This window comes from Neomonachus schauinslandi, chromosome 11 (genome assembly GCF_002201575.2).
Source record: "Neomonachus schauinslandi chromosome 11, ASM220157v2, whole genome shotgun sequence".
Lineage (NCBI taxonomy): Eukaryota > Metazoa > Chordata > Mammalia > Carnivora > Phocidae > Neomonachus > Neomonachus schauinslandi.
This window is the reverse complement of record NC_058413.1, coordinates 94,912,446-94,926,876: the sequence shown is the minus strand read 5'-3', so window position 1 is coordinate 94,926,876 and position 14,431 is coordinate 94,912,446. Positions and strand designations below refer to the sequence as shown.

Sequence of the window (14,431 nt, the reverse complement as noted above, 5' to 3'; positions counted from 1 at the left end):
CCTGGTTCCCAGGGCACCTCTCACTTTGTCGCCTGACAATAGCCCCCCCCACCCCCATTCTGCAATACTCCTCCTGGCAATGGAGCCATCAGATTGTCTCTGAGGTGTGATTTTAAAAGCGGCTTGCAAGTTCTTCTTGGCCTCTACTTTCCTTCCATCTGCTCTTTTGGGAAGCCTGAGCTGGGATCTATTCCATTCCCTGTGGTTGCCCCAGGGCAGGGAGCTGACCCCAACCCCGTACCCCCACGCTCTGGGCACTACAGCCCATCTGGCAGACAGAAGGAGCTAGAAGGGACTTGTTGTTTGGTGGCCTTCCAGGATGCCTCCCTCCCCACCCTTCTCCCAACCCTGACAACTCAATCCAGCTGACATGACAGGAAATGAGAGTGAGCAACAGGGCCCACAGCCAAGAAGGCCACTTCTCTTTGCCGAAGCAGAGAACAGGGCCAGGGGCCCACCTCCCTCCCCTAAGCACCTTCTCTCAATGGGAGATAGTGCATCCAGCAGTGTGTCTGAAAGGGGAGGCTGGTTCCTGGAGGCTTCTGTCCTTGAAGCAAAAGAAGCTGAGGGCCTGCTCAAGTAGAAATGGGGCCTCGGGAGCTAGGGACTTCCAAGGGGATCAGATGTCACCCCAGGAAGACCAGGAGGACCTGGAGCAGAGTCAGAGTTGATCACAGTTTGGGGACTACAGTATCCTGGAGTAAGGTTTTGGCTACTCTCTGAGAAAGTCCTCCAGCTGTTGAGAAAGGGTGGGGGTAAGGGAAGCAGGGAGTTCTCATTTGCATGTCATTTGCATTGTATTTGCATAGGCCTCTTTTGATGTCCAAAGGCAATGAAATTTCCCCTCCTTGTTTCTTTTTCCCTTTCTTTCCTCTGTTCCTTTTCTAACCTCCAGGCAACCTCCTATCTCTCTTCTCTTGCCCACAGCTTTTCTTCTCCCAGGCCAAACAAGCGAACACGGAGTATTAGGCCCAGGGGTTGGCACCTTCCCCGGGATCTCCCATCTGCCCAGAACTCAAAAAGCTGGTTTCATGGAGATTCTGAGTTCTGGGAATGAGGAAGGGATAAAGAGGTCTTTTGCACTCCCATTCAGTTCATTTAATTGAAATGATCATCAAGCAAGTCGGAGAGGGAAGGAATAGAGATTGTCCAGCTTTGCCCGTTGCCCCATATTTGCATGCCACTAACACACCTGACCTGCTAAGACTCTGGAAGAGCATATGAAGGAGGAGCAGGGAGAACAGAAAGGTCTCTGCTCTGCTGTGACTTATCCACTTGCCCCGTGACCCTGGGCAAGTTCCTCCCCCTGTGGACCTGGGTTCCTCATATGAATGATAGTCTACATTCCTTCTACCTCGAGTGACATGATCACAGAAGAGAAAGGGAGACTTCAGCACAGACACTGGAGGGTAGGATTAAAAGCACCAGCTTTGGGCGCCTGGGTGGCTCAGCTGGTTAAGCGACTGCCTTCGGCTCAGGTCATGATCCTGGAGTCCCTGGATCGAGTCCCGCATCGGGCTCCCTGCTCGGCAGGGAGTCTGCTTTGCCCTCCGACCCTATCCCCTCTCATGTGTTCTCTCTCATTCTCTCTCTCTCAAATAAATAAATAAAATCTTTAAAAAAAAAAAAAGCACCAGCTTTAGGGACTCCTGGGTGGCTCAGTGGGTTAAGCGTCTGCCTTCGGCTCAGGTCATGATCGTGGGGCCTGGGATGGAGTCCCACATTGGGCTCCCTGCTCAGCGGGGAGCCTACTTCTACCTCTCCCACTCCCCGCTTGTGCTCTCTCTTGCTATAACTCTGTCGCTGTCTCTGGCTCTCTCTTTCAAATAAATAAATAAAATCTTTGAAAATAAAAAATAAATAAATAAAAACTCCAGCTTTGGGGTCTGGCAGACCTGTTCTAACTCCTAACTCTGCCATCTACTAGTTGCAGTAACCTCCGTGAACCTCGTCTATAAAAGGAGTCTCAAAACTGTATCTTCCTCCTAAAGGTGTGCTGAGTAAATAAGAAGGTGCCTGCCTAGCATGTAGCGCCTCTCTTGGCAGATAGGAAGCACTCAATATTTATTGAATGAATGAGTCCAGGGATGAAGGTGAGGTAATGTCTGTCACCCTCTCCCCACCCCCACCCCCTCACCCTCCCATCCTCCCACCCCCTGTCTGGAATCCTGTGCTTCCCACTGTGAACCTTCAAGGTCCCACCTCTGCTCAGTGGTTCGCCATCCCCAAGAGCTCTGCCCCCACCTCATCCCCAGGGCCCCAGAATCCTAGCCTGCTGGAACTAGAAGGCCCTTGGAAACCATTAGTCACATGCCACCACCACCATCCCCCCGCCCACCCGCAACCCCGGGCTTCTGGAAAACCAAAGCCCAGAGAAGAAAGGTAACTCTGCACATGGAAAGAGAAGCAGCAGGTCCCAGATATGGTGGTCAGAGAAGCAGACCCTCGGTGTACACAGTCACACAGATGCTATGCAAATTGACATATGGAAATCACAAGCACGTGGGGGTATATGAACTATGCGCAGGCATTTTTCTAGCATGATGGTAGGCGAAATACAGCTGTAGATGAGAAAGGGACCTCAGGGAAGGAGCCAGACCTGGAGAGGAGGAGGGAAGGGAAAGGAGGGAGAAGAGGAGGGAAGGAAGGGACAGGGTAGAGGTGTCCTGAGAGGTATCCCTGGGTTCAGGGGGCCTCCAAGGAGCCTTTACTGATCTCTTCCCCCAGCCAAAGAATCAGGAAGAAAGTCCTCTTCCCTCTTGCCGAGAGTGGGAAGAAAAGTTGATGTGACTGGCGGAGCATGGTTCGTATGAACCCGAACAGGGACTTACTGGGCACTTCCTACTTCTCCACGGCCTCTGTGGCACCCACTGAGCCCTCCCCCAAAGCCTGTGTGTCCTGGCACTGAGTACAGGCAGCCAATTAGTTAACGACCGGGAGGCAGGGTAAGCAAAGTCCCACGGAACCCACTACAAGGGCTACGAAGCACACTGAAGTGTTACGCTAATTTAGTAAAAGATCAGATCATTTCCAACTTCAGAAAGGAGGTGGCATTTGAACTGTGCAGAGGGAGTAACGTGCAGTGTTTCAGAACAGGAGCCCTGGTACTTCCTGGCTGTGCAACATCAGGCAAGTTCCACTCTCTAAGCCTCATTTTACCCATCTGTTAAATGGGAATAATAAGAGTCCCATTTATGAGTTGTTATGAGGACTACACAAGATCGGAAGCCTTTAAAGTGTTGGTTAGCACAGTGCCCGGCAGAGAGCAAGAGCTCAATAAATGCTGGATATTGGGCGCCTGGGTGGCTCAGATGGTTAAGCGTCTGCCTTCGGCTCAGGTCATAATCCCAGGGTCCTGGGATCGAGTCCCGCATTGGGCTCCCTGCTCAGTGCAGACCCTGCTTCTCCCTCTCCCTCTGCCATTCCCTCTGCTTGTGCTCTTCTATCTCTCTGTCAAATAAATAAATAAAATATTTTTAAAAAAATTAAAAAATAAATGCTGGATATTATAATAGGGATCATTGGGGTGGGGGGTGGGTAACGTGTCAGATGAAAGACACTGTAAAGATGCAGAGAGGCAGAAAAGCTCAGGACCTGTTCTGTGAGCAGGAAAGAGTCCTTGAGACTAAGATGAAGGTAGGTTAGTAGGGACACCTGTCTGGAAGGAGGGCAAGGTCCTGTGCTCGTGTCAGCCCATGGCTCTCTGGGCTTACAGACAGGTAAGCCCTTGGCCTTGGCACCACTTCCTGGGACCTAAAGAATGGAGGAGAAGAGTGGGGGGAGCTTAGATGATGAGTCTATAATGGGTTCTACAAAGAGCACTGGAGTGGGAGTCCAGAGACCTGATTGAGTCAGGCTCCTCGCTAGGAAATGGTATGCCTTTGGTGAGTCTCTTCCCACCTCTGTAGATGAGGCAGGTGGCTGTCCCCACAATCCCTGACCTTGGCAAATAATTTTCACATCATCTTCTCATAGAAACTCAGAGCTACCTGGGACCTGGAGGACAGGCATGGGACAATGTCTTCACCCTGAAAACGGGATAATAAGCTGGGCCCCATCCAGCTCCCAGGATGTTGTGAGCACATTCCGGGTGGGGGGCGCGCTAGGTGAGTTTGGCCACCTGCTAAACTGCATATAGATAGATGCCAGTTGTGATGAGCACCCGCCCGTTTTACAGATGAGCAAACTGAGCGCAGGAAGGTGAAAAGCCTTGGCTCTTGTCACCCAGCTGGTAAGCGATGGAGAGAGAGGACTCCAAAGCCAGATTTTTTCCAGAACACCCCCACGGCTTTTCTAAACGCTCTAGACTCCTTGCAGCGCTTACCCTTTGGGAGTCTGTCCAGGCAGCAGCTCAGGCCCCGGCTGGAGAATCCATCAGGGGTTCCTAAAAAGGGCGAGCTGGACCAGGAGTCTGGGTGGCTGTGGGCGCCCTAGGGAGAGGCTGCCCGGCCAGGTTAGAGCGGACAGGTGTTCCGCAGGGTGGGGACCCGCCCCGGCAGCAGCCCCTGTCCCCCTCCCCAGATCCCCAGCTCCCCGTATGCAAATCGCTGGTTTGCATGGGCCCGGGGCCAGGCGCGGGGGCCCTGCCAGGGGGGCGTGGCCGGCGGCCCCCGCCCCGCGCCGCGCCGCGTGCTCACCTGGGGAGTGTGGCAATCCTGGCGGTGCGGAGCGCTGCCCGGGCGGGAGCAGCGGAGCGCGCGACAGCGGCGGCGACGGCCCCGGCAGCGGCTTCCACGGCGGCGGCGGCCGGGGGCGGGAGGAAGGAGACCCTGGCTTCCCAGGGGGCCCGGCTGGGGCAGTCGCGAGGGGCCTGGGGGGGCGCTGGCTTTGGCCCCGCCTGGGGCAGGATGGTGAATCTGGAACCCATGCACACAGGTGAGGGGCGGAGGGAGTGAGCGCTGACAGGTGTCAGAGAAGGGGCGAAGGGGGCGAAGGAGAGGGGCACCGTTCTTGGGGGGGTTGTCTGCTTCCCCAGCGACCAGGAGATGGCAGTGTGGGTAGCGGGTCACCCAGGGGCCGGCGGCGTGGGAAGGTGGATGTTGGGGGACCCTGGAAAAGAATGGAGGTGGGGACTACGGGTGTAAAGGGTGGGAGGGCTTCTGAAGCCTCCAATCTGGAGAGTGGCAGATGTGTGGGACTTGGGCATGCTGAGCTGTTGTCTGGCTGAAGTTCTGTTCACTGATCGCAATAGGGTGGCTCACTCACTCAGCCAGGGGTGTGGACCTGGGAGTGCACAAGTGAGGGAAATACTTGTATCCACATGTTCCGTGTTTTGTGTCTCGGTCCTTTATGTGAAGTGGAGGCAGAGTGGGCATTTGTAAGGTCTGGTGGGGGTGCGCTAGGAGAAGCGAGTGGGGCCTGGCAATTACAGAGACACACCTGGGGCAGGTGCGATGTATTGATTAGGGCTTGTGGAAACATGTGTCCCTGTGGATCAGAGGTGAGTCTACTGTCCTCGTGTGTTGCGGGGGGAGGTGGAGCAGACCCCACGGGTGAAGCGGTGCCTACCCACAGACTCTCTGGATATACTGGTGGTACTACGGGTGTTTCCATTTCCGTGTCTCAGAGGGGCTGGTGAGAGGTCCACCCTCTGTGTTCCATGTCACATGGATTCAGATACAAAGCCCCCCTTTCTTCAGGGGAAGGAAGCTAGGGGATGCAAATGCTTTTCCAGGAGTCAGTTTCCCCTGTGTGAATGGTGTGTGGGCATGGCGTGCACCGAAGCCCCTCCACTCACCCTGCTGATCCATCCTTCCACAGATGGGCTGGGGCAGGTGCTGCTAATCCTGAATGGTCACGTTTGGTGTTAGGGTGGGCCTTCTAGAGGTCTGAGGCTTTGAGTGGAGAACAGACTCAAGGTGTAGAAGGCTAAACCTGATTTGGCCATTTCAAACCAGCACTTTGCCTCTCAGAGAGGGAGGGCGGCACCACATAACTTTTATTTAAGATTTCAGGGCTGTTGATGGGAATTTTGTACCTGCTCTCCTTTCTGGAGGAGTAGGGAGGAAGAGTGAGGAGAGGCAATTTTCCTGACCCACCCCAAAGAACAGAGCAGTCTGGAGGCTTTGGCCCTTCCTGGGTCCCACCAATCCTGAAAACAGGCAGCAGCAGGTGCATGAGGAGACCCAGGGTCCACAGTTCCCCAAACATGGTCCTGGCAGGGCTGAATGAAAGTCAGCCTCACAGAGAGATGTTGACTCTGCGTGGATCCCCAGGTGCCAGGACATGCCAGAAAGGGCCAGATGAGGCCAAAGGAAGCATCCAACTGGGTGTCATCCAATATCTGGAGAAAGTCTGTTTCCAGACCCTGTGGCACCAACATGGAGCTGGGCATTCCTGGGGGCTGTTCCCCTGCTCTCCCCACTTCACTTCCCACCAAGAAGGCCTAGGCTGGAATGGGAGCAAGACCTCAGAAAGGTGGGCCCTCAGTGGGAAGTTCTTTAGGGACAAGATCAGAGACTTCCTAGGGGTTTTCCACTTCATTGTCTACTGGAGGCTCCCGCTCTAGAGGAAGTGGGAGGAGGTGGGACAGCTGGGACCCAGCAGGGAAATGCCTAGGGGCTAAGAGGATCTGGCAGAGAGGAGAGCTTTGAGAGGGCCAAGCCCCCCACACCCTAGCCTTGGAGGAAGCTCCAGGCTGACGCCTCCCTCACCATCTCCTGGTTCCGAATGCAAAAGGGGAGATTGAGCTAAACCGAAGATACGGTTCCCATCTACCTTGGGTGGGTTGCCTGACTCACTGGTCTACATTTACTTGCTGCCCCTCCCCAGCCCACTTCTTTAGTCGACCTGCACCACCCTGAGAGCTCTCTCAGTCTCGGCCCCTCAGTGGTGTCTGGTTCCCCTTTAGTGGCACCTCAGAGGGATCTCTCAGCTTGGGACTTTCTGTGGATCTCTCTGACTGGGTCTCCATTCGAGGGTTTTCCTTGCTGGGTCTTCTCGGGCTTTTCAGTCTGAGGTCATCCTATGGGGTCTTTCAGTGTGGGGTCTGAAGTGGAGGGTCCCTCTGTGGAGTGTCTCATTACAGGTCCCGCTTTAGGGTCTCTAGTCCAGGATCCTCTTGGTGGAAATTTGGTCTCTTCTGAGTCTTACCTCTCCCCCCACCCCCCCCGGCTCCCAGAATTCTGTGTCCTGCTGTTTCTTCACAAACAGCACTTTCTCTGTGAATTTCCAGTCCTGGGCCCTTGGGGACTCCTCCTCAACTGATTTTACTGGAACAGTTTGGGTGAGGAAAAGAGCACACAAAATAGGGCACAGGCTCACACCGAGTTCCGCACTCAGATCCACGAGCTCTGTGACCCCCGAGTCGGCCCATCTTTCCACTCAGATGACCTGGGTGCAAACCATGATTCAGGTCGGCCTGGGGTCTGGGCACTTTGTACTTTATAGAGCATTTCTCTCCAGGAGCATGAACACCTGAGCAGGCATGAGGTCACCAGACACGGGGGCACCCCAGCCAAGATGTGGGGCGGCCTCCCTACTTCCCGGGTCAGAAACAGGCAAAGGGGTAGACAAGAGTCAGACAGACAGCTAGGGAGGGAAAGAAACAGAGGAAAACAGTGGGAATCTGGCCGGAGGGGAACACCTGGTTGCCCCAGGGCATCTCTTTTTCTGTCTTTCTCCTCACTGTTGCCTATCAAGGTTGGGATCAAGTCTCACAGACTGATACCAGTTACAGCTCAGGAACACCATTTGGGTTGGAAGGTCTCATTGTGAGAGGAAGTGGCTTCATCTTAAAGAAGTGACAGAAGTCTATTCCAGGAGACAGTTGGACTCATGACTAGCTCAGAAGTGGTGGGCCTCTTGGCTTCCTTCTGGTAAAAGTGCCCCCATTGATGAGCCTGTGAGGAAGAAGTCAGGAGGGAGCTCCAGTCCCTTCAGAGAGATGGAGATGGACAGTAGGAGAGAGAAGGGTAGGCTCTCTGCTTCCCCCAACCCCCAGCCCCGGCATAGCCTGGACCTGGGGGTTCAGCACACTGTGGACACTCAGCCTGCAGCCCGGGGGAGACGCTTCCTCTCGGACTTTTCTCCTTCCGGCTCACACACACATCCTGTACACAGATGTATGAAGAGGGGCTGCTCATGGGTCAGGCCAAGGCACAGGGAGGGCAAGGTCAGCAGGTCTTGCCCCAGCTTCAGAGTGTGATGGTGCCGGTGAGGCTGATGAGGGTCTGTGTCTGGTATCTGGGATCTTACACAGAGCAGCTAGGCCTCCCCAGGCAAAGGAGTGATGGCAAGGAGCCTAGTCAGTCGCCTGCCTGCCCAGATAAGAGCCTAGAAGACTAGCCCCACCCCACACCTCCCTCACTCAACCCCGGCAAGTGCTGTTGGACAGGCAAAAGGCTATGGCGTCTTGGGGAGTTTCGGTGTTGGCCCATTTTTAGGCTGAGACCCAAGAGTTCGTCCCACCCATCAGCCTCAGCCTCCTACCCACAAGAACTGGTTCTCAGTGTCTTAGCATCCTGTGGGACTCATGAAGAGCTTCTATAGATCATCCCAGCCTGCCCCGCCACTCAGGCTCCAATCCCTGTCCAATCCCAAGGTGTCACCATGTCGATCCCATAATGGGTACATCAAAGGAGAAGCTGTCCTGGCAGAGTATGGGCCTTTGCCTCCTTCAAAAGTCATTTTTAGACATGATTAGGAGTACCTTTTAAGCTAATTCAAAGGCTGAGTGCGAGATGGCTTTTGGCTATATTTAAAGGCAATGCAGGGAAAGGGTGTCAGAAGGGAGTCTGGGTTACAGGCATGAAATTGTGGTTTAGCTAAACAGTTACCCTTCTTAAATATCAGGAATTTGAAATAAGTTGATTTGAGAATCTGGTCATCATCCCAGCCTTTACTGCTCTTAAACCCATACTGTCCTCATGAGCTCTTTCCCCATGAAGTCAGAATTTGGAGAATGCGTATGGCTTCCCAGGTAAAAGACAAATTATGATAGCACTGAGACAGAAAACCAAAGCTATTTCTTGTTATGGGAGAAGGGCACTAACAGAGAAGCCTAAGTATCTGTTTAGTTCATTCTTCTATCGAGAGCTTACTTTGCGCCAGGAAATGAGCCAGGCGGTTTTCATTCAGTATTCTGTTTGCTCCTTAAAAGAATTCAGGAAGTATCATTATTCCCAATTTTTAATTTTTTAATTTATTTTTTAAAAATATTTTATTTATTTGACAGAAAAAGCGAACACAAGCAGGGCAAGCAGCAGACAGAGGGAGAGGGAGAAGCGGGCTCCCCACCGAGCAGGGAGCCCGATGCAGGGCTCGATCCCAGGACCCCGGGATCATGACCTGAGCCGAAGGCAGATGCTTAACCGACTGAGCCACCCAGGAGCCCCTCATTATTCCCGATTTTTAGATGAGAAAACTGAGGTTCAAATATGTGGCCAGGGTCCCCCAGTAATTAGCCATAGCGCTGGGATTAAATCGAGGTCTGCTGGCCACCAAAACCAATGCTCTGAGGCCGCTTAGAAAACTGAGGGGCCAGTCTCTGCCTTTTTCCTCAGCACCGTTGAAGAATCCCTATGGGAGAAGCGGGAGCTGAGCAAATCTGTGTTAGGCCGTGCCCAGCTCCAGGGGTCGTATGAAGCAAAGCCCATTTCTCCATAGGAGCAGAAGGTGAGCAACAGCTGAAGCCCTTTGCAGATGTGTCCAGGTGACCCACACTAGTTCTGCATATTCACACATGACTGACTATACAGAAAGTTTCAAACTACAGCAGGAAGGACTTAGGTTAGGCTCAAGAAATGACTTCCTAAATGTAGCACAGTGGGACAAGTGGTGAGGTGTGGTTGCAAGGTCTCCCCTAGTGGTCTGTGACTGTGCGGGACATGGAGCTCCAAGTATTTACCTGGGAGTCGTCACTTAGGTGGGTCTCAGAAATATTCCTCAAACCACAGTGGCTCCCATAGTCGCTTATTCCATCCTCTGCTTCTGGGGTGTTCTAAGAGCTGGAGAGCCTCTGAACCTCCGTCTCTGCCTTGCTTGGCATGGCAGTCACCCCTCCCGCACTGCAGTCACTACACCCCCAGGGGCCATAATTTAAATCTCTGCCAGAGCCACACACATCATTGCCCTAAAAAAAAAAAAGTAGGTTTCTTCCCGCTTTTCCCGCTTTTCCTGGGGCGGAGGTCCACCCTTTTCCCTCATCCTGATCATCTCCAGACCTCAGGCGTCCTGACTGCCAACTGCCTGATTACCTGATGCAAATTAAGACTGCATGCTTAACTGGGATTGGCTGGGGAGCCGGGTATGCAAATTGCCTCACCAAGACTTTATCTGGTTTGAAAGAGTTAAAGTGCTGCCCCAGAGAAGAGGATGGGGGTGGTGGTGGGGGGGTCAACACGATTTGAATAAAATATTCTTCTGTCTTTAACGGCTTCAGTATTTGGGTGGTTTAATAAGGAGAGGAGCTGAGAGAATGAGTTAGTTCAAAGTTGCCTCTTTGCTTCTCTGCTGATCCTGGAGGAGACTTAGGGACCTCTTAGGTGGTGGCAGCTGTCTGTTAGGGGTAAATGTTTAATTTATTGAAATGAAGCAGGGCAGCGAGGCCAGACCAGCAGCACTAGGGGGCTGAGACCGGGCCTGGTGTAGGTAGTCTCTCTCTGCAGGGCACTGACCCGCCCACCATCCCTTTCTCCCTGAGCACGTTGAAGGAGTAGGAAAGAAGGTAAGGATCCCAGAGGAGAAAGATCTCCGGAGGGCCACACAGGAGCTAGGATTTGATCCCCAGACAGTGGGCTGACCACTGAGAACCAGACAGAGAACAAGGGCAGGAATTGGGCAAGAAAGGTGAGAAGGGCAAGCCTGGGTTCAAGGGTACTCTTACCTCCCAGGGTAGGGTTATTACGGGGGGGGGGGGTGGGGGCGGGGAGGGGAGACGGATATTTCTTATGCTACTTAAAAAAAAATAAATAAACAAATCCTCCAAATCCCAAAGGCAATGAGGATTGAAAATGGGAAGCATTCTCCCCCACCCCCCACCTCGCCGTACCCCTCCCCTTGTTAAATTTTTACCAACTGAGCCTGGTGATTGAAGGAAGTGACAATGAATGATGCAAAAGGTGAGAGATCCCACAGTAACAGCAGAGAAGGGGAAAAGAAAGGCCAGGGAAAGGAGGCAAGCCTGGGAGGAGGGGATTTATGCCCCGAGCTTATGAATATTCTAATGGTTGTATGTTCGGGAATCAGGAATTTGAAAGTCTGATGGTTGTTGTAATTACACATTCATCTTTGCTGTTTAGTTAAAGCCACATATGTCATAGCAAGAAAAATTGTGACCTGTTATTAAAATCAGTTGTGTTTTCCCTGCAGATATCAAGATGAGTGGGGATGTAGCAGATTCCACGGATACTCACAGTGCCCTCAGCCAGGTGGAGACAGGTAAGGGTCTTCTCTTCTGGGGAATGAAACACGAAAGCACGGGTGGGAGCGAGTTGTTGCAAATCATCATGGAACAATGCGGTATCTTTTCTTGCTCAGTCTTTCAGCCAATCAAACCCCAAAGCTGGGGCTTAGGCAATGAAGGAATTCCCTTAGAGACATAGGATGTGACCCTGGAGGCTTTGAACAGTAGATATTGGTCTAGAGGGGGACAAAAATCCCTGGAACTAGGCTAGGAAAGGGCCAGATCCTGAAAAACAAAATGGAAACAGGAAAGTTAGGGAGATCAACTTCTTGATGTGCCATTCCAACACCCGTGGAAGCAGCAGGCTGTGGTCCTAGCTGCTCTGACTGATGGAAAGCACTGTGTGTCTTCAGTAGATGGGGACCAAGGCCTTTTAACCCCAGATTTCTCAACAGGCCTACTCAAGGAACCAGCCAAAGAGGCCCGTGCGCAAGTCTTCCTCTTCCAAATTACATGCATGTGGGTGGTAAATAGACCCAGAAAGAAAGGCTGGGTGCCTGGAAGATGACTTTGCTTTGTAAAGAAGAGAAAGAGGGCAGGAAAGAATTGAGAAGAAAGTTTCATAGCTCTCTGCTTTTAACTCCATAGCCCAAGCTTTGCTTTGAGAGCTCCATATAATTAAAAAGAACTTAAAGAAATATGAGTATAAATTGTAACACCACCAAATAACTTTAATAGCCTTCCAACAAGACCTCAATTAGTCTTTCATCTGGATCATTAGAGACATAGAAATTAGAAGTGGAAGAGAATCAATGTCCCCCAGAGCTAAACTCTTTTCCCAAGTCTTCAGGTGCAGTCTAATCCCATTCTTGAAGCTTGGGTCAGGGGCAAGATAATTGGGGGTCCTGTGGAGGGCATCTGCAGGATACACTTACCATAAACTTTTCTGCCCCACAATTTAATATTAAAACAATCCTATTGTACAGGTAACAATACATGTTAGAGCTGTAGGTTCTACGGTTTTCTTTGCGAGTAGGGAGAGCTGGGCTAGGAGACTCTCTGGGCCAGTTGCACTCATTTTTCGATTGACTTAATTGCTGAGTATGTTTTACTGAGGGTCTGTGGAGGGGGGCACTTGTTCTCCCCAGTTGAGCAGAAAATTTCCTCCAACCCAAAGAATTGGAGCAAGGTTTTAAAATCAGTTCAGCTGGGGGTGCCGGGGGGGCTCAGTCGGTGAGGCATCTGACCCTTGATTTCAGCTCAGGTCATGATCTCAGGGTTGTGGAATCGAGCCCTGCGTTGGGCCCCACACTCAGCGTGAAGTCTGCTTGGGATGCTCTCTCTCCCTCTGCCTCTGCCCCTCCCCCTGCTCACTCGCTCTCTGTCTCTCATCTCAAAATAAATCAATAAAATTGTTAAAAGAGAAAATAAAGTCAGTTCAGCTGGAGAGGGATAGGCAGTCTCGGCTCTGACACTCTTCCCTGGAGAAGACTCAGACTCCAGAATCCACTATCAGGAGAAGCTGGATTGCCCTTTCCTGGTAGCAGGCTGGCTGGAGCCAGTCCTGTTCACCTGGGCCAGGTCTACTACCCCAGGTGTGTGGGGACACAACTAAGAGAGTGCCTATGTGGAAAGAAGACCACACTTAGCTGGCTGGCTGGCATGGGCGTTCTCTGACTAGCTAAGCGACCGAGTCAGTGTAACCGTGTTGGGAGTGGGAAGGAGCTACATGGAACCCTAAAAGGTGAGCCAGGGGAGAGAGTGAGTTCAGATTCTGAGTGGGGGTTAGGAAGACGAAGGTGTTAAGAGATGATCTGTGCACATTCTGGCCTCCTATCTGGAACTCTGGGAGCTATGTATAGACTAAGTTGAAGGAGAAAGAATCCAGACATAAACTAGCACTTTGGGGATCTGTTTGCCATCCCAGGGCTACTCCCAGTTCCGTATGTGACCTTATCCCAGCTACTTTGCCTCCTTAGGAGGCAAGAACAGATGATCTTCGAAGGGTATGGATTTAAAATCACAGCCTAGCTGCTCACCAGTTGTATGATCTGCTAAATTAGTTTAGCCTCGTCTCTTCTGTAGAGGGGGGTTAATTAATGTAGCTGAGATGACGTTTAAAGCCCTTAGCACACTGCCTGACACAATGCAGCTGTGATCATCATCCCGTCTAATGACATCTTCAAGATCCTGTGATTCTGTAGTTTACAGAAGGAGCATCGCTGCTAAGCACTTGGGGGCCCTAGGTAGCTGGGATGCCCTTCTCCCGTTCACTCCGGCCAAGTGGGTCAGCTCCGGAGCCTGGTTTTTCTCATTTCCCATTCAAGAAAGGATTCTGTGTGGGTCTTCCTCAACTCCAAGGAGACCAAGAAGTCCATGCTCTGTGCTGTCTGGAACTTCTCCACCCCTAGATTCTTCACTTCTAGGGACTCAGCGCCATGGCTGGTACTATCCATACTTAGGTGATCATCAAATTACTGTATGTTTTTAAGGGCGAGAAAAAAGAGGTAGCTAATTAAAGTAACCAAACTTCCTGGAAAGTCATTCTGACTCATTTTTTTTTTTTTATACAGAGAAAAGCTTATTATGAGTCACAATGGTTACCAACTTGGTTAAATGGCTTCCTTTGGATTTTTAAAAGGCAGATCCCCCTTCCCAGCAGTGCGTGAATTAGGGGGTGGTTTGTCTCTGAGTTTTAAAGGAACTACAAACAAAAGGTGACCTAGAAACCCCCAGCTCCCTGAGAGCACCTCCTGTGTTGTGTGAAATCCCCAAGGGGCACAAGGGCTGGGAGCTTGGAAAGGGAAGTCATTTCCCCATCCACACAGGCTAGGACTGCGAAGGAGGACGTTCTCAGGTCCAGACACAGACCTCCTGGCTGGCAGAGACCTGACAGGCAGCTCATTCATTCTTCCCTTTCCTCCTGCTTATAAGGAGCTGAGGCACGGACAGAGGATGAACTGCCCAAGGCCTCCGAGTGTCTTTGTGGCAGCACTAGAGTCCAGAAATCTCCTGATCCCCTGTTCAGTCCTCCTTCCCGACACCCTTGGCACCCCCCTCCCAGAGGACTGGAGCCAAGTTTCTAGA

At 52.0% G+C, this 14,431-nt stretch overlaps 1 protein-coding gene across 3 annotated transcripts in view; it reads left to right on the top strand.

The window, feature by feature from the left end:
* Window positions 1–4,681: 4,681 nt before the first annotated feature.
* The window catches only part of POU2F3 (POU class 2 homeobox 3), a 73,684-nt gene continuing 63,934 nt past the window's right edge, over window positions 4,682–14,431 (top strand). For 2 of the 3 annotated variants that reach the window (XM_021696305.2, XM_044919305.1), the window contains exons 1-2: window positions 4,682–4,875; window positions 11,311–11,379. In XM_021696305.2, the coding sequence (XP_021551980.1) occupies window positions 4,848–4,875; window positions 11,311–11,379 (97 nt within the window). In that variant the 5' untranslated portion in view covers window positions 4,682–4,847. The remainder of the gene's footprint in view (window positions 4,876–11,310; window positions 11,380–14,431) is intronic. The other variant, XM_021696306.2, reaches the window with a different exon arrangement.